General features: G+C 47.3%; 1 protein-coding gene across 4 annotated transcripts in view; it reads right to left on the reverse strand.

Annotated features, from left to right (window-relative positions):
- LOC101158337 (golgin subfamily B member 1) overlaps positions 1–26495 on the reverse strand; it is a 39907-nt gene that overhangs the window by 12049 nt on the left and 1363 nt on the right. For 2 of the 4 annotated variants that reach the window (XM_023950520.1, XM_023950526.1), the window contains exons 2-22: positions 25201–25259; positions 24953–25108; positions 20939–21073; positions 20738–20851; positions 19106–19261; positions 18809–18994; positions 18605–18727; positions 17213–17326; positions 16834–17116; positions 16596–16711; positions 15447–15564; positions 15288–15379; positions 15044–15194; positions 9683–9789; positions 8240–8363; positions 5274–5407; positions 5113–5160; positions 4672–4781; positions 4395–4563; positions 4205–4309; positions 104–4126 (exon numbers count right to left, since the gene is read on the reverse strand). In XM_023950520.1, the coding sequence (XP_023806288.1) occupies positions 104–4126; positions 4205–4309; positions 4395–4563; positions 4672–4781; positions 5113–5160; positions 5274–5407; positions 8240–8363; positions 9683–9789; positions 15044–15194; positions 15288–15379; positions 15447–15564; positions 16596–16711; positions 16834–17116; positions 17213–17326; positions 18605–18727; positions 18809–18994; positions 19106–19261; positions 20738–20851; positions 20939–21073; positions 24953–25108; positions 25201–25245 (6609 nt within the window). In that variant the 5' untranslated portion in view covers positions 25246–25259. The remainder of the gene's footprint in view (positions 1–103; positions 4127–4204; positions 4310–4394; positions 4564–4671; positions 4782–5112; positions 5161–5273; positions 5408–8239; positions 8364–9682; positions 9790–15043; positions 15195–15287; positions 15380–15446; positions 15565–16595; positions 16712–16833; positions 17117–17212; positions 17327–18604; positions 18728–18808; positions 18995–19105; positions 19262–20737; positions 20852–20938; positions 21074–24952; positions 25109–25200; positions 25260–26495) is intronic. The other 2 variants (XM_023950533.1, XM_023950538.1) reach the window with 2 other exon arrangements.

The following is a 26495-nucleotide window of genomic DNA, read 5'->3' on the forward strand; positions in this document are numbered from 1 at the left end:
TCTCCAGAACCAGCAGCCACTCCTTCTCAGAATCCTGCAGAACCTGTTCTAGCGTCTGCATGTTTTCTCTTAACCCACACAGTTCTTCATCTTTGGCACTAACCTGCGCTTGGAGGCTCATCTTCTCGGACTCCGTTTCCTTCATGCTGCTGGTCCCCTGCTCCACCTGAGCCTGCAGCTTTTCTACTTCTCTCCGTAGATGCAGGTTTCTGTCGCTGAGCGAGGCCTGCAGCCTCTGCTGCCCCTCCTTTGACAGGCTCAGCTCGGCGCTCAGCTTCTTGTTCTGCTCCTGGAGTTTCTGCATCTCTAAGAGCAGCTGAGAGGTGTTTTTGGCCTGCGCCGTGAACTGACTGTTTATGGCGTGAAGAGCCATTTCTCTCTGCTCCAGGTTTTCCGTCAGAGCGTTCATCTGCGCCACCACCTGCAGATGCTGGGAGCGGAGCTCTTCTATCTCCACGGTCAGCTGGGAAACGCTGGAGCGGTGCGAGGCAAAAGCTTCCTCTTTTTCCTGAGACAGACTGGCGTTGGAGGCTTCGGCGTCCCGCAGCTTGTTGCGGGTCTCGGATAACTGGTTTGTCAGCGTTCGTATTGTAGTCTCTGCTGCCTGACGCTCGCTGCTCGCCTCTTCTAAGAGAGCACGAAGGCTGGACGCCTCACGGCTTCTTTCAGCCAGCTGCTCTCTCATGTCCTCCAACTGCACGTGGTTTTCGTCACGCTGGTGGCTGAAGGCACTTTGGGTTTTGTCTGCAGACTCTCTGAGGTTTGTTATTTCAGCAGAAAAGCCCTGGACCTGTTCCTGAAGCTGCAAGACCATTTCAGTGCTTTCCTTGAGCCGAGTTTTGAGGATCAGGGCTTCGTCTGCTCTCTTCTGAACGTCCTCCAGGGACTTTGTTTGCTCCAGAAGTTCCGTTTCTTTTTCTTGCAGGGTCTTTTTGAGGCTCTGCGCTTCACACTCCTGCGCCTGCAGCAGGTTTTTGAGCTTCGTGACGGACTCTTCCAGGTGTAGAGTCTGCTCTTTTAAGCTCAGGCACTCTGTCTCTTTGGCTTCTAGACAAGAGTTCAGATGCTCCACGGTGGCAGAAGATTGGCTTTGGTGTTGGAGACTTAGCCGCTCCTTCTGCTCCAGTCTGTGGACTTCATCTCGCAGTCTGCAGACCGAGTCTTCCAGCTCAGCGTTCAGCTTCTGTAAGCGAACGTCTTCGTCTGCTGCCCGTCGGAGCTGCTCCGCCTGCTCAGCCAGCACCGCGTGGAGCTGCTGGATCAGAAGTTCCTGCTGCTTCAGGGCCTCTGCTTTCTCCCTGAGCTGATCTTCTCTGTGCTGGACTTCTGCCTGGTGCTGGGTGAGCAGCTGGCCTGCGTCCGTCAGCTTCAGCGCCATGTTCTGCAGCTCAGATTTGAATCCGGCGTTCTGCTCATTCAGTGCTTGAATGTGGTCTTTGAATTCGGTCATCTCTGCCCTCGTCTGCTCCTTCTCCTGCACCAGCTGGAGATTTTCTGCAGACAGTTTCTGAACGGAGGCATCAAGGCGGCTGATTTTTGCCTCCAGCTCGGCTGAACTCTGGTTCATGGCTCCCAGCTGAGTGCTCAGAGAGACGACGGACTCGTTTCGTTTATTCAGCTCGTCTTTGTGGTTCTGCAACTCCTTGGTCACTTGTCCTAAAGCCTGCTCTTTCAGCTCCATCTGCTGGCTCACCTCCGAGCACCGCCGCCTGAGCGCCTCCACTTCCTCCTGCATCTTTGACGCGAGCTCTTTCTGCAGCACAGACTCGGTCTGATGGGCGCTCTGCTCCTCGCTTATCTGCTGCAGTTTGGCCTCCTTCTCCATCAGGCCGGCCTTCAGGACGGCCACCTGCTGCTGGAGCATGGAGGCCGTGTCCTCATTCTGCAGCAGCTGCTGCTGCAGCACCTCCAGCTGCGCCCTCTGCTCTGACACGGTTGTGTCTTTGTCCTCCAGAGCCGCGTTGAGCTGACCCAGCTGCTCCTGTAGACTCAGAAGCTGCTCCTCTTTGTCCCTCAGCCTCTGCGACAGATTTGCACAGTCGTTTGTTTTTTCCAGCAGATCTGCAGAGCTGGCCTCCGCCTTCTGCCTCAGCTCAGAGTGGGATGAGATGTTTGCTGCCAGCTCCTGCTGTAATCTTTGGTTGTCCTCTCTCAGGCAGCCCAGCTGCAGGCTGACAGTGGAGGTCTGCTTCAGGGCGGCTGCGAGCTGTTCGGTGAGATCAGACACGGCCTGCTTCTGCTGACTCAGCAGCATTTCCTGAGCCTGGCGGGCGGCCTGAAGCTGGCGGTTCTCCTCTGTGGCAGCCTGGATGCTGCTCCTTAAAGCACTCAGCTCCATCGTCTTCTCCTCTGCCTCAGACTCCAGCCGTCCAGCATGCTCTTGCAGTGCACCAAATTGGTTCTTTGCGGCCTTCAAGCTTTCGTTTCTCTCGTTCAGCTGCTCCTTGTGGAGCTGACACTGCTGCTGTGCGCTCCTCAGGGCCTCCTCTCTCTCGTGGAGCCGCTCCTCCTGCTGCATCAGGGCCTTCTGCAGGCTGGACTCTCGTTCTCTAAGCAGAGACAGCGTCTCCTCCAGCTGGGATTGCTGAAGCTGCAAGGTCTCCAGCTTTTGCTGAGTTTCGGCTGCTGTTTGCTCCTTCTCAGCGAGGCTGAGCTGCAGGCGCTCTACAGTCCCGCTCAGGTTTTGCACGTGGTCCTGCAGCTGGACCAGATTCTCCTCCCGATCCTTCAGTAACTGGTTCAGATGATCGCACTCCTTGGTTTTTGCTTGCAGGACCTGCGAGTCGGCGTGCGAGTTTTGCTCCAGAGCCTGCTTCAGCTGATTGGCTTGAACCGTCAGCTCCTCCTTGTCTCTTTGCAGCTCTTGAATGATTTTGTTATTTTCCGACTGCAGTTTCTCCAGGTCCACCACCTTGGCCAGCAGCGCGTCCACCTCTGCCGTAGCGTCCCGTGCGCGCTCCTCTGCTTCCACCTGGAGCCTCTCGTTCTGCTCCGTGAGGAGGCCCACTCGGCTCTCCAGGCTGCTGTTGAGTTGGCGGGCAGATGAGATCTGTCCGTCCAGGTCTTTCACCCTCAGCTTCTGCAGGTCAAGTTCTTCATTCAGCTCTTTAAGCACTTCCTCCGCCCGATGCTTTTCAGCCACCAGGCGGTCTGAGAGGCTCTTGAGCTCAGAGATGGTGTCCGTCTTGGTCCTCAGCTCTTCGCTCAGTCTCTCCTTTTCTGACTCTCGGCTCCGGAGCTCGGTGCTGAAGGCCTTCCTCTCCTCTTCGGAGCGTTTCTCACTTGTCTTCAGTTTCTCTTCCAGCAGTGAAGTGTTGTCCTCGCTTTGCTTTTGCTGTTCCAACTGTTGGGACAACAGCTGCACCTCCCTGCTATACGCCTCCATCTGAGCCAGAAGTTTGTTCTGTTCCTCCTTCAGAGCTTTCAGCTCCGTTCCATGCGCCTCCTCCTTCTCCTTCATCTCCTGCTGCAGCTTCTCTGCGTTCACATTGGTGCCTCTGAGCTGTGCAACCAGCTCTTCCGAGTCCTGCACCTTCTGACTCAGCTGGTCCTTCAGAGAAGAGATTTGAGTTTCGCATTCGGAGAGATGGTGCCGATGGTTGATCACCTCTTTCTGGATCTCCCCTTGGAGGCTCTGAATGGTCTTCTTGTCCTCCTGGGCCTGCTTCATCAGCTGCTCCATCTCTGCCTCTTTCCGCTCTCTCTCCTCTTTGGTTTTCAGCGACTCCGCCTCGGCGTCCTGCAGTTTGCCGACCAGCTCGGTGATCCTGCTGTTGAGAGTTTGCTGGTCGGAGTTCTGTGACTCTCTTAGGACCCGGGTCTCCTGCTCAGTCTGCTTTAAAGCGCTCTCCAGCCGGACCAGGCTCTCCTCTTTGACCCGGATGTCCTGCTTTAGGGCAGAGAGCTGCTCTGCGTACTCGGCCATGCTTCCAGCCAGGCCAGAAATCTCCTTGTCCTTCTCTGACAGAGCGTCCTTTAGGGCATCCATCTCCCTCTCGCAGCTCTGCAGGTCGTGGATGAGTTGGGCCCGTTCCTCTAGGTGGGTTGTGTTCAGCTTGTCCAGCTCCTCATTGGTCTGGTCCAGCTCCGCCTGTAGCGCCTCTATGATGGCGTCTTGCTTTTGCACCTGGAAAGGAAACACAGAATTAAGTGTGGTTTTTCTTGGTGAGTTCTGCACATGTGGATGGACGTTTTGGAAGCACACCTTCTCCTTCAGCGCGCTCTGCTTCTGCAGGAGCTCTGCCACTTCTGCCTTCAGCTCACTGCATTGTTTCTCAGAGGTGCTGTGCTTGTTGAAGACGTTCTCCAGCTGCAGGGGGGAAACACAAACGGCGTGACTGACCGATCCCATCGCGGGCCGATGTCTCTGTCCCAAAGGAGCGTGGAAACCTTACGTCCTGCTCGGCGTGAAGCAGCTTCTCAGACAGCTCCTTGCACTGGAGCTCTCTTCCCATCAAAGAGTCCTTGAGGCTGTTGATGAGCTCAAGCTTCTCTGAAGTCTCTGCCAGCGTGTTCTCCTTCTCCATCAGAGACGCCTCCAGGATTTCCTGCGTGTCGCTCAGCCTGCAGATGAGCAGTCAGGAAGAACACGGCGAGAAAACATGTTGAGGAACAAAAACACTGCAATCAGGGGGTCTGGATGGAGAGCCTGTTGGTGGATGGACGCCTCACCTTTTGAGCTGCTCCGTGAGGCTGTTCACCTGGAGTTGGTGCTTCTCAGCTTCCCTGCTCTGCTGGCTCCGGACGCTGGCGAGCTGGGTCTGGAGTTTCTCTGATTCATGCTGCAGTGGTGGAAGACAAAACACCAACATGAAGGGATCTGCTGCTTAGAGCAGCGGACGGAGAAAGGGAGACGACGCACAAAGGTGGACGTCCGCCGACCCGCGGGACGACAGCGGCGTCAGACGCCTACAGGGTTCTTTGTTTACATGATAAACAAAGAACGTGTTGAGACCCGACAGAGTCCTGGTGGTACATGTCATTTGAAAAGCACCCAGTGAGTCTGTGCACGGCAAACCCTCCTTTGAGTTAAACAGGCACACCACACCGTTAGCCGTCACCGCCAGAGGTGCTCTCCAGCGCACACCAACACGAGCCACCCAACCGACCAACCTGAGAGACCCAACATGGCTGCTCATCCTCATCTACGTCAAACGTCACCTGTGTTAGAAGGGTTCGTTACAAAACCCCACTTCGCAGGTCAGAACATGCACACAAACGTCGTTCGTCGGTCTGCGTCTTTAGCGTGAGGAAATGTGCGTGCCATCGTCTACCTGCAGAGCTTCGATCCGGGCCTGCAGCTGCAGGCGATCCTCCAAATCCTGGCAGTGCTCCTCCAGACTCAGGATCTGCTCCTGCAGTTGGTTCCTCTCCAGCTCCAGCTCCTCCACCACCGACCGGAGGCCACCTGGAGCCGTCCGGAGAAAGAGTCAGGCTCACATTCATTACCTTGTTTGATGGTTGGAGAAGTTTCAAGTCCATGGTGTCCAACCTTTCTCAGGGGACGGACCGTTTTAATGTCAGACAATTTTTCCATGGATCTGCTGGTATGAGGCGGAATTGGGCGTCCAATTTTAGTTTGTTTATCTTTCAGCCTTCCCTCATCCCTTCATCTTCTGTTGATTATCTGCAGCTGCTTTAAACTTTATCACTAGATTTCATGCAGAAACCAATCAAATGTGGATGTTCCCTTAACCCATAACAGTCAACGTGGAAGCTAAGGAAATCAGACACCAACTTCAGCCTCATCCAACTTCTAAGATGTGATGGAAGAATTAAAAAAAAAAGCCACTAAAACTGGTATTTTCGTGAAATGTGAATCCGCTATTTGAATAACTTTATTAGCAGCATCGTCATCACATTAGACAGCCGGTTACTGGATATTAAGGATTATTATGGTGTGGAAAGGAGCTATGACAGTAAGTCCATACAGCCTGCTAAACACAGCTTTCTTTTATTCTGAAGTGTTTCTGATTCCAAGCAGGTTTGTTTTTTCTTATGATGTCATGAAAATTGTGATCACCTGGACGCAGAACTCAATCTGTCCTTGTTCTCTCAGCACGATTGGATTTGAGTTTACAGCTAGATGACGATAAAAACATTAGAATCTATGTGTGGAATTAATGTTTGTTTTTAAATGGAACTGAACAAACAGTTTAACATTCTGCCTTTATTTATGTTCTCTTTTACTTCTTTTGCTTTAATCATCTTCCTTCAGTAAATCTGTTAGGTTTAACCCTAGTTCTATCTTAGATGACCCCCCCTTACATTGACGTGTTCTCCCTACCATGACAAAGGTGGATAAAGGTGGAAAGATTTCATGTAATCCATGGACACCAGTGAAGATCACAAATCACTGAAGGAAAAAGGTTCAGAACACTGTCTAGTGGGTCTAGATGACCCAACTCCCAATGGTAAAGTGCCTAGGATAGCACAAGGGTTAAAGTATCATAGGAAATAAATATTTATTTAGTAAATGAAAAAATTATTTGCACATATTTATGACCTTTGATACTTGATCTGCATGTGCTCTGTTGATTTCTAAAATAGAGCTATGTCTATTTTTACATAGTAATGAAGTAAGTCATCTTTGTCATGTGATTTATTGATACTTTAGGATTCTTAATTCTGTCTGATAAAAGTTATGAACTGGATAATGATAAATCACGTAATAAAAATGTCTACGGTAGAACAGGGTGGGAAGTTTGACACGTCTTTGTACGAATGTATAACTGCTGATTGTATTGTTTTGTGCATTACTCTCGCTCTGATTGCTTGAAACAAACCATTTCAAATCAAATCAAATCAAATCCAAACAGCCTGCTGATGGTTACACATTTCATATGAGCCACAGAGTGTTCATCTTTGACAAAATAGTTATTTGGATTCTATCCTGAAATATCTCCTTGTCGCCTGATATGAAAAAAACTATCTTGATATTAAAGAGTCGATACCGCTCAGCTCTACTTGGGGTTTTTTTTAAATTTGAATTCAGCCCGTTCAAAAAAGTAGTGGATGGATTTTCCACATGTGACGGAGCGACTTGACATACGTCAAGAAAGAATCTGAAGAAGAGAACCCAGTAGATTTCCAAAGTAAAACTTCCTTCAGACTAAAATGATAAATTACATGGAAAATTGTTTTTATTCTCTTCTCTGCGGCCCGGCACCAACTGTCCCACAGCCGGGGTTTGGGCGCTACTGCTTTAAGTGACAAACGTGTTAAGAAACCTGGATGGGGCAAATATTTGTTCCCATCACCAACCATCATGTCAGAAAGAAACAGGACATCAGGGCAGATGCCAGACTTGACTGGTAAAGACTCTTTTTTTCACTTCAATAAAAAAATAACATCTACAGCTTAGGACAGATGGGATATTTACGGTGTAGTACCAAATCCAACGAACAACCAACAGCCAAAACATCAGCTCAGTTTTCCTCATTTGCCTTTTTTTTCATGCTTTAAATATTTTAACACAGTCAACAGCAGTGAGGAGGGGGGGTGGGCCAAAATCCTGAAGCGATCTGCAATAAATTCAAATATTCATGAAATAACTTGATTCAATATTGAGTTGTTGTTTTTTATTTTTTAAGGATTGACATGTGATGAATGTCAGCTGAATGAGGACCGAGGACGATGAATATTTAAAGGGTGCGAGTCCAAAATCTGTTTTTAAGAAGGTTTTACCATCAGGAGAAACAGGGAAAGGTGAGGAAAATACAAAGTTCAACCAAAAAACTCTTTTCCGGGATGCCACGTTGTTGTTTGCGTTACCTTAATTTTATTTGGGAGAAAACTGTTGGGATGAGTGGATTCCAAAGGTGTTGGGCGAATGTTTTTGGTTTTGTGGTAAACAGACAACGAGAACCACAAGAAGAAGCGAGAACTTAGCACAGCATGCAGCCAACCAAACAGAAACTTACCAACCCAGAAGAGCATTTTCCCAACCCCAGTGCCGAGTGGAGCTCGCTGACCGCAAACCAACACTAGGCAGCTCAACCAGCATGCACCGTCAGTGGATGAACGTGAAGAACAACACAAAAACACTTGTGACCCCAGACTCTGGGTCCACAAGCAGAAATATGAGTGGAACTGTGCCTCCCCCACAAAGAAAGTGGCACATGTGATCCATAAAGTGGCCTTTGGCGGGACACACAAATAAACCGTCATGGAGAGGAACAAAAGACGACGTGTGCAGACCACCAAGTGCATGCCGGTAACAGCTGTCGAGGTCCCACACCTGTGTCAGGGGTACTGTACTCAGGCCACCAACCTCCCATGTTCTCTCCCTCCGTAGGCGGCGTGCTCTCAGAGGGGCTCTGTGCGTCCAAGAAGGGGGTCTGTCCATCAAACTGGAAGTCCTCCTGCGGGTGGGAGCAGCATAATCAAAGCAGGTTGGTCCACTTCCAGTGAAACGTTCATCTGTTCAGAGCATCTAATCTAGATGAGAACTGGACTGAGTGGCCCCTCCCCCCTGGCGTTCCAAACAGGAAGTGGCTCCAAGAAGCCAAAATCCCCCAGACTTCCATAGAGAAATAAACAGCTGTTACTCCGTCATTCTATTGGTCAGAATAATTATTCTTGATCTGATGCCTTTTTTTAACGTGGTCTTGATAACCCCCCCCCACCCCCCACCCCCACACACACATTTTTCTATTCAAGTCATAAACTTATGAATCAGATGGATGACTAATAGTAGGTGGAGCCTGCTGGCCCCCATGTCCAACATTCAAAACGTTTGACAGATTTTCTGTGGCCCTCTTTCAAGTAGTAGGGGTGTGGCCTTCCAACAAGCTCACTCCTGACTGGCCAGAGTAGTTGCCATAGAGACGAGTCCTCACACCCACTCGGACCAATCACTGCTTATCGTCCGTGCTGCCAAAAAACGGCGACTGAATTGACTTTATTTGGTTGTAGCCAGACTAAATCTTCATCTATGGATGATGTCACAGCGACAGCTGCCTTTGTCACAGTGATTAGGCGCAGTAACCTCAAACCGCCATCATTATATCCATACATTCCTTCTATGTATGAATGACGGAGGATTTTTGGGTCGAAACAATCCTATCCTGAAATTCGACATGAGGTTCCTGTGGTTGTTTGGTTTGAGCTCTTCCATGCAGTTAACAGAAAAGCTTCCTTCACACATCTACGAATGTCCACTGCAGCTGAAGACACGCGACCCATGGAGCTCATCCAGGAGCGCCGAGCAGAGCCTGCTAATTCCTGAAATCATTCCCACCCCTGGAAGAAATTTAGTTTAAATGTCATCTGTCGTTTCCAAAAATCAGAAACTTGCAGGTTAAATGAATGTCATTTCTATTTTTTATTTTAGCATAAAATAAATGTAAAAAATCCGGTGGCATTAATCCCAGGGGAATTTCTGAGTTACAGCTCAGACAATAAGATCAAAAACAAAGAAAAAAATCACAGACAATGAAGCTTTAAAAACTTCAAACATGAAGTTTAAAACTTTGAGGACAAAACAAACATGAATCCAAATTGAGCTGCAAGCTGAAACACTTCCAAGTCCTGACGTGGAGAATGGCAAGAAACGCTGAGTTATTGACAGTCGAGTTGCGTGTCTGCAGCAGAACTCAGTTTCATGTCATTTATGATAAATGTTGCTATAAGAATATAATGAGATGAAAGTCTATTCCTCCGGGAGGAAAGCTCCACCCACCTGCAGGCTTCGCTGGGACGGCGCCGCCAGCTTCTTGGCTCCGTGTTGGCCGAGCCCCCGAGTGTGAGCCAGCTCCTCCTCCAACTCCTGCTGCCGAGTGGTCAGAGCTGGATCGGAGCAGCCAGGAAAGAACCAGTCATCCTCAATCAGTTTTGTGCCACAGGAAGGGGGGGGTATGAATGAGAAGTAAATGATGCAGAGGAGGAGGAGGATTTCAGAGGTGGAGGGCAGATGGAAGAAGCATGACACGATGGTTCTGGTGGTGGGAGGAGATATAAGGGACCTGCACATATTTCTAACATCAAACAGGAGAGACGGCGACAACGAGGAGGCAAAGACAGAGACGCTTCCACAGCGGGAGGACCGTTCAGACGCAGCGGCGCGGTCAGAGGCGTGCACGCAACCTCCGATGTGCAACAGAGAGCGGCGCCCAGACGGCGAGCACGCGTGGTCGTCCGGACAGGTGGGAAGACGGAGGGGTTCGTTTAGCAGCAAAGGATGCAAGCAGCACACGGTTGGAAGCCAAACAGGTTCCCATCCGTTCTGTGACAAGAGGCCGGTTTTATGAGCAGGTGGGACGGGGGTGGGAGGAGGGAGGGGGCGTTAATCAGCTGTGGATTCCAGATTAAAGCAGTTAGCAGACTGACAGGAACAGCTTCAGGATTCACACTCTTTCATCCACATGTTTGCTGAGGTGAGGAGCAGCAGCACTTTCTCAACCTTTGACCTTCTCCATCCTCTTCATGTCTCCGCCCAGTTCAAGATCCCACGATAATGTCGTTTCTGCAAATAAAAGTGCCTTTTGCTTGATGAAAACGGGCTTTTTGACGTGTTCTTGTACCATTTTATCTCATGATGGAGGACATTGATGGAGAAAGTTAAGGTCAAAACTGCATTTCTGAGTATTTCTTTATTCAAACGGTTGAGAATCAGGAGCAGATGAAAAAATACCGTTTGAAAATGATTGTGTTTGTGACGCAGAAAGCATGATGGGTCGGCCTCAAGCTGGGAATGCGGACCACAGTGGGCCTTTAACCATTAAGTCAAGCAGATTCATCACAAAACTTGTGTACTTTTTGTTTCGTCTTTTAGTCCAGATTGATGCAGAACCCCAGCTGGACAGATTATTGGTCCCCGTTCTTCTTCCGCCTAGTGTTGTTGTGAAGTGTTGTGGTCCTAAAGCCAAACTCTGCAGAGTCTGACAGCAAGTCGGCCCCTCATTTCCCATCATCCACCTGTCTTTCATTCTCTCCTGCTAGCTTACAGCCCCTCACACCCCAACCTAACGTTAATAAAAACGAGGATCCATGCTGGAACAATCCAGGCGTATAGATTCCAGCTCAGACGAGGAAAAGAAGACGTTCATGTGTCTGACGGTGGATGATCAGAATGGAGCGCAGCAGGGAGCTCGTCACACACAATCTCTGCCAAACTGCAGTTTTTTGTCGTCTCCTGGTTCACAAAGATTGGAAAACAGAAATGTAATGTTCCACATATATATATGTGTGTTTCATCATCAGAACAAATGCTACAAGAACACGTCAAAAACACCAGGAACGCCTTTTTCTTCTTCTTTGACGATCGAGTGATGCAACCTTTTCCTGAAAGAGTGTTTAAGTTTGGCGTTGACGTTGGATTTCTACAATAAGGTGGAGAAGATGCTTCGGTTTATGGCATCTCATGGATAAAAGAACTGAGAACGTGTTTTTCTGCTGCACGTTAGAACTTGATCTGACTAAACCAGTTAGCTAATAAAAGACAAAAGACTGACCTTCTTTTGACCCTTTTGTCCCTCAACCATCCAACTCTCCCTTCACTGGACGGTTATTAGGCTTAAGGTGCTGCATAGCTTTTTATCTCAGCGTGGGCCTCCACAATAAATCGAAAATTTATAATATCAACCTTAAATGTGCCAAAACAATCTTATGGCAGCTTGAAGTATTTAACAAATCAAATAAATCCCTTCACGTAGTTGAGCAATCATATGGAGCCCTTTGATGTTAGATGCCTCCTATGTAGACGAGGGTCATTTGGAGTGAAATTTAAGTTATGTTAAATGGAAATGGTGTTTATAGATGTTGTGCTGTTGGTTTATGTATCGCAAGTTATATCGCCATCGCAATATTGATCACCAATATCCCAAATGGCGAGTTTTCCTCATATCGTGCTGCCCCGTCTCAGCCAGGTTCTCCTCCCTGTAGCTTCCAGGTTGGGGGGGTAAAGGAACCGTTGACCATCTCAGTCTGACCTAAATAAAACTTTCTTCTGTCCTCTCGGCACTGCAGTGACTCTGCTTTGGCGTCGCTCACTCCACACAGCAAACACCACAAACATCAACACCTTCGTCAGGCGAGCACACATCAGACGAGGGGGGGCAGAGTGATGCTGAAGACAGAGGCAGAAGGTTTCCTCTGCTGACAATTCAATTGGGTTCATGGAAGTATTACGACAGAGCTGGTGGTTAGGATCATTAGGTGTCATGGAACACAACAGTAACAGTTAGTAGAACTAGTCCAAAGCGTTTCTTCCACCATTAGAAAGAGTTGAACAACAATCAGTGCATGAAGGAGGAGTGTGAGGCTGCCAGACAGATTCCCTGCATTAGTCTTCGTCACGTTCAGTTAGTGCAGGTCCTGTCAAGCCGGGACAGACTGGAGGTTTGTGTGTTTGTGTTAGACAAAGTCTGTCGGGACGATAACACAATAGTCCACAGCAAAAACCGTGGAGGGGAAAACAAAAAGGAAATGTCAAATCATAACAGAGGAGAGGGGAAGAAGGGAGGAACAGGCTCTGAGGTGGGTCCCCACCACTGTCCTGCCCCCAGCTCGCCCCCCAAACGTCAGGAAGCTGCAGGCGGGACAGTGAGGCGGAGCTGCACCCAAAGGTTTTGGGGGGAGCCTGCATGCACAAAACTGATGGGAAACCGTTCTGTGTGGCTGCTCCCATCCCTGGAGCAGGAGCTGGAGGGGGAGGGCGGAGCTCCACGAGATGGGAGGCAGCACAGAGTAACCCACTCTCCCGGGACAACAGCCAGGACAGGGAAAACACAGAAACAGAGATGTTCAGTCACAGAGGACATGGGAGAGTGAACCGTAAACCTGAAGCTCACCGTGGAGCCTGATGGGAAAATGGGCTCCAAAAGGAACATTTACAGGATTTATTTCGTTTTACTCCACAGAGCGCAGACATGAACAGTAACGTGGGAACCCTCAGTGTCAAAGGTGTGTTAGGATTTCCTTTAGTGTGAAATTATTCTGTGTGTGCTTTCCCATTCAGCATCATTTCCTACTGCATGCTGTGCGATTCATTTGGATCGTGGACTTCAGGACCCCCCCCCACTGCATAAATATAGCTCCGAGCAGGTACAGGGGGCGGAGGCTCAAACTGAGGAACACCTGAGTCAGCACTAAAAAAAAAGGGCACTCGAGGTGGACCGCACATGGGGAGACGAGCGTGAGCGCAGGGAGAGCGGCCCAACAGCCGATCGTCAGCTGATCGGGAGGCTTTCGGGACGCAGCGGGAGCCTCGGGGCGTCAACTGCACAGGGGGGGCCGACCAGGAAGCTGCATGGAGAACCGGCATGCCTGCCGACAGGTGATAAAGTCCAGTCTGCTCTCCTCCTGTTCCGTCTCTATGCTGAAGTTCCTCTTTGTGTGTTTCCTCCTCCACGACCGGCTTCAACGCTGGCCCTGTGCGAGCGGCTTTGGACTGGATGGACTATTTTAGCCTGGACTTTTAATTGGGTTTGAATTATTTTAAACTGTTGCAACACAGTGTTGGTTGAGCTGATCGGAGTCCCCCGTGTGACACCCGTGTTTGTCTGCGTGTGGCTGACAGCATCTTCCAGCCCAACATACCAAACACAGAATAAAACTAGGGTTTAAAAACACGGCTGTAAACGTGACTTCAAGGCCCACTCTGTTCGTCTCTTGATCTATTTTCATAGCGCTCCCAGTGGAATGCTACTGTTTAGTTCAATAAAGTTCATGGTGTCTGTATATGTTCACCGTTTTCTTTTGGTTTTCATTGGTGCTCAACAAATGAACCGATCCTGCTGCTGCTGCTGCCGCCTCCTCTGCTGCTGAACATTCAAGCCATGAAAAGGACGAGCCGAACTCTGCAGACGAACCTCCTCAGTGATGAACGGACCGGATTTCCAAAGGGTTAGCGGGCATCGGTCGCAGCGAGAGGCTCGGGGTTACGGGTTAAAGCGTCAGTTTAAAGAGGAGGGGCTCCAGACCAAAAAGAGGGACAAAAGGCCGACTTCACTGCTCCTCTGCAGAGCATCAAGTCTGAATGTGTGAACGGGTCAGAGCGTGAACATGGATCGCCGCTCAGAGCCCAGACATCCAGAACTGAAGGTGCAAAGGATGGAAAAATGAGCTAATATCTCTGTAGGCTCCAGCAGACTTTGATCAAGGCATCTGTGGGCATCAACACAAGCTTAAATAAGGCAAACCTGATCTGCTGTTTGGCCTGCAACTGGGATGAATTACAGAACAACGGAGGAGGGGAATTAGGAAAAAATCTAATCTCTCATTTATTTGCATTTTTGGTAGATCGTTAAAGTCCTGTCAAACACCTAGTGTGACCTGGGTGCAGACACAGCCGTGCTCTGGAACCATTTGGTGGTTTAACCCCCCCAATCCAATGTCTGTTTTTAGAATCTTTGGTAAGACTCGGGCTGGATTTGAACTCACCACCTTCCAGTCAGAGGGCGGACACTCCACCACAAGGCCACTGAGACAAGCTTAAGGCTACACAGTGGAAACAGCCCCGACCATTACAGTGCCACTGCCTTGCTATAGACACCCTTCAATCTCACAGATTTTCTTTCGCAGTGCAATTTTCCATGCTCATTGTGTTCTGCATCCTGATTGGTTGTAGATCATTGTCAATCAGTCTCCTGTACAGAATGAGGTCGGTTTTGCTGCGTTTCCATACATCTTTGGTCTTTGCTTTCATTCTATAAAGCTGGACTTATTTTAGAGTGAAGGTTTAAACTTTCAGAGTTTAAACAAGAGAGAAAAGTGTGAAATAAATCCAATAAAGTATGTAGTGAGGCGTTTTACAGCCTTAAAACTTCTATAATTATTGTAATAACTTAAGTAGACTACTTCACGGAACACAACTCCTGTGATAAAGCGAGGAGCGCTGTGTTGAACTGCTGTCTCTCTGTAACAGAATCCAAAAAAGCTCTATTGGTATTTTCTAAAGTGAGATGAGCCTTTTGTTCTGAACAAGAATAAGAAGAAGAAGAATTAGTCTGAGAACGTTAAATGTGATGTGGCCTTCAGGGTTTCACCTCCCTGCTGTGGTTCTGTTGTCTGTGTGGGCCTGTGTGTCAGCGTCCAGCCTCACCCTCTCTCTCCTCCTCCATGTGGCTGATGCGCAGAGCCATGGCCATCTTCTCCTCGCGGGCTCGATCCTTGGCGCTGGTGGCTTCGGCCACCATCTCCTGCCACTCCAGCACCTGGCTCTGAGTGTCGTCAGCGCTGCCAGACTCGCTGGCCTGAAGTTGGCGGCGGCGGCGTGCAGACAGAAAGAGCAGGGTTCAGGCTGTGCCCACACGGGACGTTCTGAAGATGGCGGCTTGGCAGCTGACCTGAGAAGCGGCTCTCTTGGTGAACTGCTCCAGCTCTGCTTGCAGCGTCCTCTGCTGCTCCTCGTACAACACCAACTTAGCCTCCAGCATTCCTGGAAATGCTCAAAGACGTCAGAGTCCGGCCAAAGGTGATGTTAAAGGTCCTGTTCTTCTTCTTACCATTCTGTGCTTTTAGCTCCTCGTATTGCTCCACCTTCCACTGCATCTCCTCCCTTTCCTCCTCAAGCGCTGTGATTCGACTTCGAAGAGACATCAGGTCAGGTGGGGCAGCTCCGGCCTACACAGGCGGGAAATGATAATGTCACACAAACTCTTCCCACAGGAGCAAAAGACCCGACAGGACATAAAAGTAAAAAGTAAAAAACCTATACTATGCTCCGGGTTATGACTTGATTCTGATTGGCTCCATGAAAAAGTGATAATGGATACCTAAAAAAGAAGTTCCACTCACATGCCCTGAATGTTCCTGTGCCGGCCTGAACACCAGCTGGTAACCAGCACAGTGGAAACTTGGAATGTACTGTATTTTTCTGAGTATAAGTCGCAATTTCCCCCCCATATTTTGGCCAGGGGTGCAACGTATACTCAGGAGTGACTTATGTGATTTTAAAACATAAATATTGGCTCATTTAGTCATTTTCTCCACTAACAGCGGGTTGTCCTTTAGGTTTCCCACTACCAACCACTAGAGGGAACTGCGGGCGTTTGTATCAGTATTTGCCACTGACAGCAACGCAAAAAAAGCCCCGTCTAAAACAAACATGGACTATATCCAAATTCCCGCCCTAACCCCTAACTATTAAAAAACTAGATAGTGGGGCACTATGTAGAGCCCTGGATTTTAAAAGCAATTCGGACGGCATGCTCACTACTTTCTATTTGGTTATTTTTACGGCGGATATGACGTCAACAGTTTCACAAAGATAAAAATCGAATTGATCTTCTGAAGATAAAAGCATCAATGTTTTATTAAAGAAACACATTTATTTACATTTTTATGGAAAAAATGTTTTAACCCAATGCATTGTGGTCTATACTCGCCGATCTTGTTTCAAAGAAGCCAGCAGAGTGAAACAGAACATTTAGGTTACGTCACCGGAACTACTCTTTTAGGCGTGCGGTTATCACTCATTACTCCACACCCAGCAGCCAATCAGAATGGAGTATTCACCTGCACCATGGTACAAAACAGGGACAATGCCCTTCAAGGTGTCCATTATCAGGAATTAACGCTGGGTCGTCTATCGATTTCTGAAAATGGACATCTCGACAGGCGTCATAATGTCTGACAGCGTTGAAACGTCTCACCTGACTCTTCTTCAACTCCTCCTCCAGCTGTCGAATCCGAGATTTAGACCAAGCTTTCATTTTGAGGAACTTGGTGTCAGATTTGCTGGCTTCTTCAGTTTTCTGCTTTGCTTGAGCTGAAATAAATGAACAGAAAGAGAGTTTTCTAAAGTAGTGACACAAGTCCTCTTGTGTTTGACAGCATGCAGATTGATATTCAGTTTAAAAAAGCAGTCTGGGTTGGGTGTGGGGGACCAACCTTCCAGCTCAGCCAGCCGCTGCAGGGAGGCTGGATCTGCAGCGTCCTGACGGGGGGCTTCTGCCGCCGCCGAGGCCCTCTTCAAGTCCTGCAGCTGCCCCAGCAGGTCCTGCTGGATCTGGTCCATCTGCGCGTTGTGCTGCTCGGTCAATCGCCGCACCTCCATCTGCTGCTTCTCCATGAGGTCTCGAAGCTGCGCTCGCATCACGTGCTTCTCCGCCTCCATCTTGGACTCCAGGCTCTCTCGCTCCACTTGGAGCCGGCGCAGACGCTCCGTCAGCTCCTGCGATCCGTCGGGTTCCGCATTAAATCATAACGCTCAATAGTTTGCAGCGTTTTGCTGCGAGGACGGGTCTGACGAGATGAGCTCTGCACTGACCTTTACGTGCTGGTCCCTGCTGTCCACCTCCCCCTGCAGAACGTCGATCACCTGGGTTTTACCCAGCAGCACCTCCTCCTTCTCATGAAGCTTCTGTTTCAGGGCCTTCAGAAGCTGAAGAGGAGAAAGTTCACAACAGCCACATTTTTAGTGAAACCACTGTTGTTCAGAAATCTGTGAAAATATTAACTCCTGTGTTTAAGCACAACAGATATGTCAAGATCCAGAATGTTAGAAAATGACATAAATGTGAACTTCTGTCATTTGACTGACTAGCAGTGGTTGACTGGTTTGGTTTATTTAAAGTCCCACTAAGATGAAAATAGTGTTTTTAACATGTTTCTCATGATGGAGGACAACGATAAAGGAATTTAACCCATAAGAATCAATGGTGACATCAGTGTAGCTGAAAAACATCACAAATGGGTCACGTGGGCCCCTTGGCCACATCGTCTCATCTATTAAGAACAGTGGGTCTGGGGGGAAGGGTTGCCCTACGCTAACAGTCCCGCCCACAACTCCGAGGTGATTTTCTGATGAACACCTGCTGCTATGTATAAACTTTCTCCTAAAAAATGTTGCGTCGCAAAGGATGCTGCAGTTTAACCCTCCTGTTATGTTACGGGTCAAATTGACCCTTTTAAAATGTGAACATTAAGGAAAAAGACAGACTGGCGATCTGTCCAGGTTGTCCCCTGCCTTCGCCCACAAGTGGCCGGGATAGGCTCCGGCAGCCCCGTGACCCCGAAAGGGGAAAACGGTTAAGAAAATGAATGAATGAAACTTCTTCTGCTTGCCTTAATTAGTGTAATCAACATATAATATGAAAATGGTTCATCTCACATATTTGCAACCACCTCCTGCGTTGTTTATAGATAATGATCGGGTCAATTGGACCCAGCAGTCAAACTGGAGGTTACAAGGGTGTCAGGAATGTCAGTATTTCTTTCTTTGCAGCTTTGAGACATATTTCACCCCAATCACATACATAAAACTGTTTTATTTTATATGATGGTCTTTCAAAAGTAATAAAGTTGTGAAACATTAAAAAAAAGTTTGAACAAAATAAAACATAAATGATTAGTAATGGAGCTAGTAATGAAATATTCACACTGCTTGTTAGGATTTTTTTGGTGTCAGACATCTTTTGGATAATTAAACATGCACCGGGTCAAATTGACCCGGCAACACCATTTCCTTTCCTCACCAATGAACAGAACAGGAGGGTTAATCAGTAGGAAGCAGCGACCTTCTATCTAGTGATTCTTCCTAAATAGAAACATCTTCAATAAAAGAAACTTTGGCCCCGCTTCACAGGTCCGTGCGTCTGAAGAAGCAGTGCATTGTGGGATTTGTGAGCTCATTTCAGCTGGATGACAGCGCAGCCGCTACCTGCTCCAAGTCTGCGCTGGCATCGGACTTTGCTGCCAGCTTGAAGAGCTCCTGCTCGTGCATCTGGTTGATCTCCGTCAGCTGGTTATCCTTCTGAAGGATGATGTCTTTGAACGTCTGGATCTGCAAACAGCACAAACCACCTTCCAGTCCAATACCGACCAAAGTGTCGATCCTGCGGGATTTGAGCAGCCAAAACCCTACGTTCTGCTTGTACATGCTCTCCTTCTGGCTGTACTGCTCCTGTTCGGAGGTCAGCAGCGCTCTGAGCCCGTCCGTCTGCTCCTGCAGCAAACTGTAGCGCTCCTCGGCTTCTCCCACCTTCCTGGTCAGACTCTGAACCAGCAGCTGCAGCTCCTCCATCGCTCCCCTGTTGCCTCCTTCTGCCAGCTGAGGAGGTCAAAGGCTTCAGTTAAACTCATGTATGTCTTGTAACTCTTCAAACATTTCTTTCATAAGGCTGTCCTTAATAATAAGGAAGTTCCAGAAGCTTCTACAAACCTGAGGTTCTGGCGCTGGCGGGCCGAGTTTTTCTCCAGACAACCCCGTCTGCAAATGGACGATGTAAGCTTCCTTCTCTTCCAGCCTCTTCTCTTTCTCTGTCAGCATGGCATCCATTTCCTCCCCCCGCTGCAGAAGCGCCTGCATCTCCTTTCTCTGTAAAGATTAAGACAAAAAGCTGTAACGCTTTTTTAACCGGAGAGCAAAGCCCCGAAGGTCCAGAAGCTCCTGTTGATCTCCAAGACCAGTGTTGCCTCTGCTCACGCTCAGAACCTGACATCAAGTCTGTTCCAGAGGAGAGCTCAGTGATTCCAGATGGATTCTGGGAAGACACTCCCGCTTTAACTGAAGTCTACATTTGCTGTTTTTGGAAAATCTGTGGCCGTTTGCGTTTCCCTCAGCTATCCATAACATTGATATTGTCATGATGAAAATGATCTGCAGAGTCAGAAGATTCTGGATTGAGACAAGCAGCAACATTTGGAACATTCAGAAGCTGATGAAGGCTTTGCATGAAGAAGTCTAACTCTGCTCAAAGATCCTCACCCGGCTTTCCCGTTTGGGTCTTTTCAGCCACTACACCTGCATTTACTTAGAAAGCATGTTGGTACTTTGCAGCAGTTTTCCTTCAGGCTGCACTAAGTACATTACTGGTCTGACTGATTCACACATTTTTTTTACTGCAATATTGCATGTTGTCCATTGTTTACGGTGAATTATGTTCTGCGTCCCGATTGGCTGTAGATAAATCAGTCTCCTCTGTCGTGTCTCCTGCACAGAATACGTTCAGTTGACATCATTTACATAAATCTTTGACTGTTTTCAGACTCACTTTTATCTATGAAGGTTTGAACTATTTTCTGAGAGAGAAAATAGTGAAAGTGTTCATGTCTGTCTGAGAAAAGTGGAGAAAATGTTACTTTAAAGATTTCACTGATCGCAGATTATTTATGGAACGCATGCTTCCCAGTAAACAAGGGACAAGTGTACTAGTTAAGAATAGTTAAAAATAAATGTTTGGATTTTCTCAGGAAAAGCTGAATAGAAAAGTAGTTTTCTGTCAGAGAATTATTTCAATCTGCTATTTGTGCAGAAACGACAACATTTATCCTCGCCTTAAGTGAATCTTTGAAGTTAGCTCGCTTTAACATTTCTAACCATCAGTCGATGACACAGGAAGTGAAGAGGGATAATGGGCGGGGCTTATTAACAGGAACAGGGAATGATGAGCAGCAAATGGAAACATGCTGGTTGAATTTAATATAGACAAGTTGTTTTATTTCATTTGTTTTTTAAATGAATAAAAAAAACAAGTTTCCTCTTTCCTGCAGTGGTTTTTGGAGGGAACTGTTGCCTATCACTTCAGTGATTTTAGACACAGGTTTAACATTAATGTTATTTTATATAAGAACAAAAAAAATAACATTAATGTTAAACCTGTGTCTAAAATCAGCTGTGGTTTGATGTTTCAGGTGCAGTTCTGGCTTTCAAAGGAACACCAGCAAAGCTGGTGGCGAGATTTGATAACGCCATGAGCCGAGACGTAAAACAACGAGCAGCAAACGACACGATGACATCAACACATCCTTCTCATCGTCCACGGCACCATGTGGTGGAGAAACGAATGCTGACCTGGTTCTCCAGGTCCTGGTCTCTGTGGGCGAGCTGCTGTTCTAGTTCTTCCACCTTCTTCTTCAGTAACACTATCTTTCCCCGACTGGCGTGTTCTGCTCCCTCTGATGACGCCTGAAAGGGAAGCGGGAGTCCGCCATGAGAAGGCCGGATGCTGGCGGCTCCGCTGATGTCGAGGCCGACTTTCAGAGCGGCGCTCACCTTCTTGTTGTGAGCTGGAGAGGCAGGGTCCCCCCGTCTCTTCAGCTCCTCCAACTGTGCCGTTAAGGACGTCACCTTGGCTTTACTTTGGAGGCGGAGCTTTGACAACTTTGTCTCACACGCCTCTTTCTCCACCTGAGACACGAGGGAGAGGTTAACAGGAGAGAGTTGTAAGGAGACAGACATCATGGCAGGAAGAGCAGCAGGTGATGGGGGGGTTCCGGTTTGAACTGGGAACCTGCAGACTAAAGGGATGTGGACTCTCGATGATGCACAGCAAACTGGCTGGATCAGATCACAGAGGAAGGCCCTGTGCTCAGCGCTCACCACAGCCAGCACGGTGAAGACAAACGAGGTCACTGAGGTCACAGAGCCGGCAGCTCGCTGCACGAGGCCTAACATGTGGGAGACCGTGGTTGTGTCCCAATTCCTTCCCTACTCACTACATAGTGCACCATATAGCGCGTTCACCATTTTCTAGTGCGGTCTGAATCTACAATTCCGAATTCGAGTGCCCTAGAAATTTCCCAGAAGTCTCTGTGAAAAACCAGGGGGCTCACTAGATCAGCAAATACAGACCACAATGCATTGCGTCTGAACAATTTTTTGCCAATATTGATAAACAAGCTACGATTTTATCTTCAGAAGACAGTGGACTCATCAATAATTATCACAAAACAGTCACATTACCGTCATTTCCAGATTATAAGGCGCTACTTTTGTCACACGCTTTCAATCTTGCGGCTTATTCAATGATGCGGATTATTTATGCATTTTTTTCTTTATTATGCATTTCTTCTAACGGTCACTAGGGGGCGCTCAAGCAGAAAGGGTAAGAGTGAGACAGGAGGAATACGGTATATGTGTCGAGGAAGACGAATAGCACGAAGAATGAATAGCAGGAACAGACCCTCATCATGGAAAATGCAGGAAGAAACGCAGATGAAGCAGCTTTCAAGTTCAGAACAATCGTTAAAGCAGTGTGAAAAAATCCACCATCACCAACGGGTTTGGAAAAGCCGGTCTGCTGCTGACGGAGAGGACAGAGCAAGAACAGGAGGGAATTTACCTCGGAGTGACACTGATGACAACGAAGGAGAGACTGAGAGAGAGAGGTGAAGAATGTCTGACGCTATTCCAATCCCACACTGAGGAGGAAGACTTCCATGGTTTCAGTGCACAGGAGGAAGATGAAGAAAGCTCTCAGTGACTTTTACGTTCATGTTTGTGAACCAGCCCTGTTGGTGCTGTTACTACCATGTTGCTGCCGCGTCACAGGCTCTGTTTGGAGTAGAGCTGTGACGGTGTGGGACTTTGGATCACCGCAGTGATGAAACAACAGGAGTTGCAATGTCGCGGTTTAACCCCCCCCCCCAACACAAAATTCCCCTGGCGGCCGCGTCGCAAACGAATACCGGTACAAGTAATAATTACAACACAGTAGTCTTTATTAACAAATAACAGTAACAACTAACCACTAACTAATTAACAAAATATATAGGTGTTGTAGGTGTTGTAGAATGAGTATGTGTGTGTGTGTGTAAGCGCGCTGCGTGTGCAGACCACGCACAAGTGTGTTGGGGTGTGCGCATGTTCATGTTTGTTGTTAGGAGTGAAGGAGAACAGTAATTAAAGGTTTCCCCCAGAATAACAGTGATTGATTCTTTATTAACCCACTCTGGGGTAGAGCTGTGACGGTGTGGGACATTTGATCACCGCGGTGATGAAGCAGCAGGAGTCGCAGTGTCGGGACTATTGCGACCCCCCCCACCCCCTGTCGCGCACTCAAGAACGCATGCAGCTTGTAATGAAAATGAATACGATGGAAATTCACCCAGAAGCTCTTGAAGTTTGAACAAAGGACTCGCAGAAAAATTAAATTATTAAGGATAAGATAAGATAAGATAAATGGATAAGATAAATGTGTTTATTATAGTTCAAATCACGCACCATATGCAGAACTTTCAACAACAACAAAATGTGATTAGAACCTTTCCTGCATTACTTTTCTTTCTTTCTGATGGTGGTCAGAAAATGCAGGGGAGATCCTCAGAGCCTCCAGAGCGGGTTAATAAAGAATCATTCACCGTTCTGCTGGGGGAAACCTTCTTTTATAACTGTTCTCCTTCATTCTGTATATCAAACATGAATGCGCCCCCCCAACACACTTTTGCTGTGTGCTCCCTCACCCTCTTGCGTTGTACGAGCTCCTCCCTCCCTCTGCTGCTCTCGCTCCCCCCTCCTTCTTACACACGCGCACAGTTTCAGCACATACACATCCTCATTCTACAACACATGTTTCATTGTGGGCACATGCGGCTTACAGACAGGTGCAGCTTATGCATGTACAAAATGGTTTATCCTTTAAAAATGTAATGAGTGAGGCTTATAGTCAGGTGCGCTCTATAGTCTGGAAATGACAATATTTAGATTTAAACCTCGGGAAATCGATGATGTCATATCTGCCGTTTTAAAAAACAAAAATAGTAGTGAGCATGGTGTCTAGGCCTGCACAATATACCGCAAATTTATCGTTATCGCAATATCCAGCTCTGCAATATGCATATCGCAAAAGGCGGCGAATATCGCAATAAATCGCAAACCCAAAATGTGTTAAAACAATCTTCTAGCAGCTTGAAGCATTTAACGAATCAAATAAATCCCTTTATGCTTTGACCAATCAGATGGACGCCTTCCCATTGTTGACCAATCAGATGGAGGCCTATTATGTTAACCCTGGTCCTGAAGAGCCTCAACCCTGCCTGTTTTCCAGCTCTCCTTAACCAGCTTGCTGTTGATTGGCTGACTCAAGTGATTTCACATCCTGATTGACTGAACACACCTGATTTTGGTTATCATTATCGAGCAGTCTAGGGAGAATTGGAAAACAGACAGGGTTGAGGCTCTTGAGGACCAGGGTTAGCCACCCTGGCGTTTGTCCCCCATGTCGATGAGGGTCATTTGGAGTATAATTTTTAAACTGTTGCAATGAAATGGGAATGATGTTTTTGTTTATTTTTCTATTTGTTTATTTACCGCAAATTTATCGTTATCGCAATATTGATCACTAATATCGCATATCGCAAGTTTTCCTCATATCGTGCAGCCCTAATGGTGTCTGAATTTCTTTTTTAAATCCAGGGCACTACATACTATGTCGCAGTTAGGGGTTAGGCCGGGAATTCGGACACAGTCCGTCTGATAAAATTCAAACATTAACTATTTATCACAGTTCATTTTGAAATCACGACACCATTCGTCAAATCCATGAATCCATCTTCTGTTAGGATCAATAACTCCTGTCTATTCATGCTAATGTTTCCTTATTTGTTGTTTTTAGTTTGAAAATTCATGATTTACTTATAAAAGTTCCACCTTGGTTTAGTTGATGTTTTTAGCTCAGAAAAAACGATTTTCATTTACAGAAATGAACCGAGTTGACCGGTTGAAAACACAGATATGAAGCAGGTTGAGCCATAAAATCCATCAGGAAGTGAATAATCTGTTTGACTTCCTGTTGTGTCTCTCTCTGTACATGTAATGCAAACAAAAGGACGTCCAATCACAAGCTCGCTTCTTCCAAATCGGGTCGGTTCCAATTGACTGACGGTGAACCACAGTGAAGGATGTGTGTTCACTAAACCTTTGATAACCTTTTCATTTTTAGCAGCACAGCAAACAAGACCTGAATGAAGAAATAGTACTTAACCACAAAGAACTCAACGGTCACAAGACCCAAAAAAAGTTTAGTTCAATAAAGACGGAAGACATCCGTCTAAACACGTAAGGTGTGCAAGTAAACACAACAGAAGAAAACACAACTGTGTCTGATAATAGAAGAACCTAAGAAGTCGCCCAAAAACAGGTCTGAGTGTTTGAAGTTTTGTTGCCTAAAACACAAATGTCAGTATGACTAAATAAAAACGTTTCTCTGTTAAAAGGCACTTCCGCCCCGCGTGATGAGTGACAGTACAGGTCAGCCATGGCCTCCAGAGGGAAAGACCCCACCCTCACCTTTAGCTGCTCATCCTTGGACCGGAGAGCTGCGTCCTTTTCCCGGATCATATCCTTCAGCTGCGTGACGAGCCGCTCCGTTTGAGCCAGCCTCTCCGCCACTTCCTCCACGGCAACCGGGGCCCCCCCAGCAGCACTGCGGGGAGAGCCTGGACCCTGAAAGCAACGAGAGGAAGGAGAGGAAGAGTCTGACTGCAGAAGTGTTTTTTTTTTACTTCATCCCAAAGCATAGTGAGAGGTGTACTCACTCCAGAGCCGGGCTCTCCCTCCTCTCCAGAAAACCATTTCAGCATGGTTGTGGTTCTACCTGAAACCCAACCAGAGAACCATCAGACCTGCAACACGGACCCAACACATCCATTCTCTGCAACTAAACGTTTGTACTTCAAAACAAAGGAAAAGGTTAGATGGATGTTGAGAAGTTAGAATAAAACTGGGAAACATTTGTGTCTTGGCTTGTTTCAATATAATAATCTTAATCTATTTTATGTACTATTTTCTTTTTGGTGTCTGGTTTATGTCTCTAGACTCTGACTCAAAGCTCCTAGTTAAAGGAGGGACGTGGCTAAACTGAAGACAATTGTCTCCAAGTCTGATCATCCAGGCTGTTATCTCTTCTCGTTTAGACCACTTCAATTTACCTGTTTTAACAAAAAGTCTCTTCAATGTCTCCTATTGGTCCAAAAATCTGCAGCAAGGCTTTAAACTGGAACCAATAAGCGCTCTCATGCCACCCCTCTGCTGTTAGCGCTACATTGGCTTCCTATTCAATTTAGAATCCATTTTAATTTGAGGTTTTAGAGCCTTGCACGGACAAACCCCAAACTCTATTTCTGGCCTTTTAACTCCCTACAGTCCTGCAGCTCCTTGAGGTCCACCAATAGGAATCTTTGATGTTCCAAAAACTGGCTTTAAAGCTAGAGGAGACCTCGCCGACTTTGGAATGACCCCCCTCTGTCTCTGCACCAGATTGACTCAGTCGAGTGTTTTTATCTCCGTTTGTATTTAGGAGAGCTTTTAGCTGACTTTTACTTGTGTTCATTTTTTATTTGTTTGTTTGTTTACTTCTATGCCTGAGTGTGTTTTATTTGGGTTTTTCCTGCTTTAGACTCCCCGTGGCGTCCTGATTTTTTTCTCTGATTTTTATTGTTTTAACATTGTGAAGCACTTTGTGAGTCGTTGTCTGCAATGTCCTATATAAATAAAGATTTACTTACTTACGTCTTTTCATTTTAATGTACTTTAAACAATGACATTGCAATTTTAAGCACCTTTGGTGGCACCTAGTAAAACTTTACAAACCAAAAAGTGGATGATTCCAGACCATCCAGTTGTAGAACAGAACAGAATAAAAAATGATGACAAAGCCAAATGACAGAACTCAGCAAAACGGTTCATGAGATCAGGCGGTGTCACTAAGGCAGGATGAAGGTGGAGGGACGGGAGTTGCTCTCTGTGGGGCAGTCGGGCAGAAAGTCGGGCAGAAAGTCGGGCAGAGAGGTAATGGGAGGACAAAGATCTAAAGAAGCAAGGGGGGGGGGGG

The sequence above is a fragment of the Oryzias latipes genome, chromosome 3 (assembly GCF_002234675.1).
Source record: "Oryzias latipes chromosome 3, ASM223467v1".
Taxonomy (NCBI): domain Eukaryota; kingdom Metazoa; phylum Chordata; class Actinopteri; order Beloniformes; family Adrianichthyidae; genus Oryzias; species Oryzias latipes.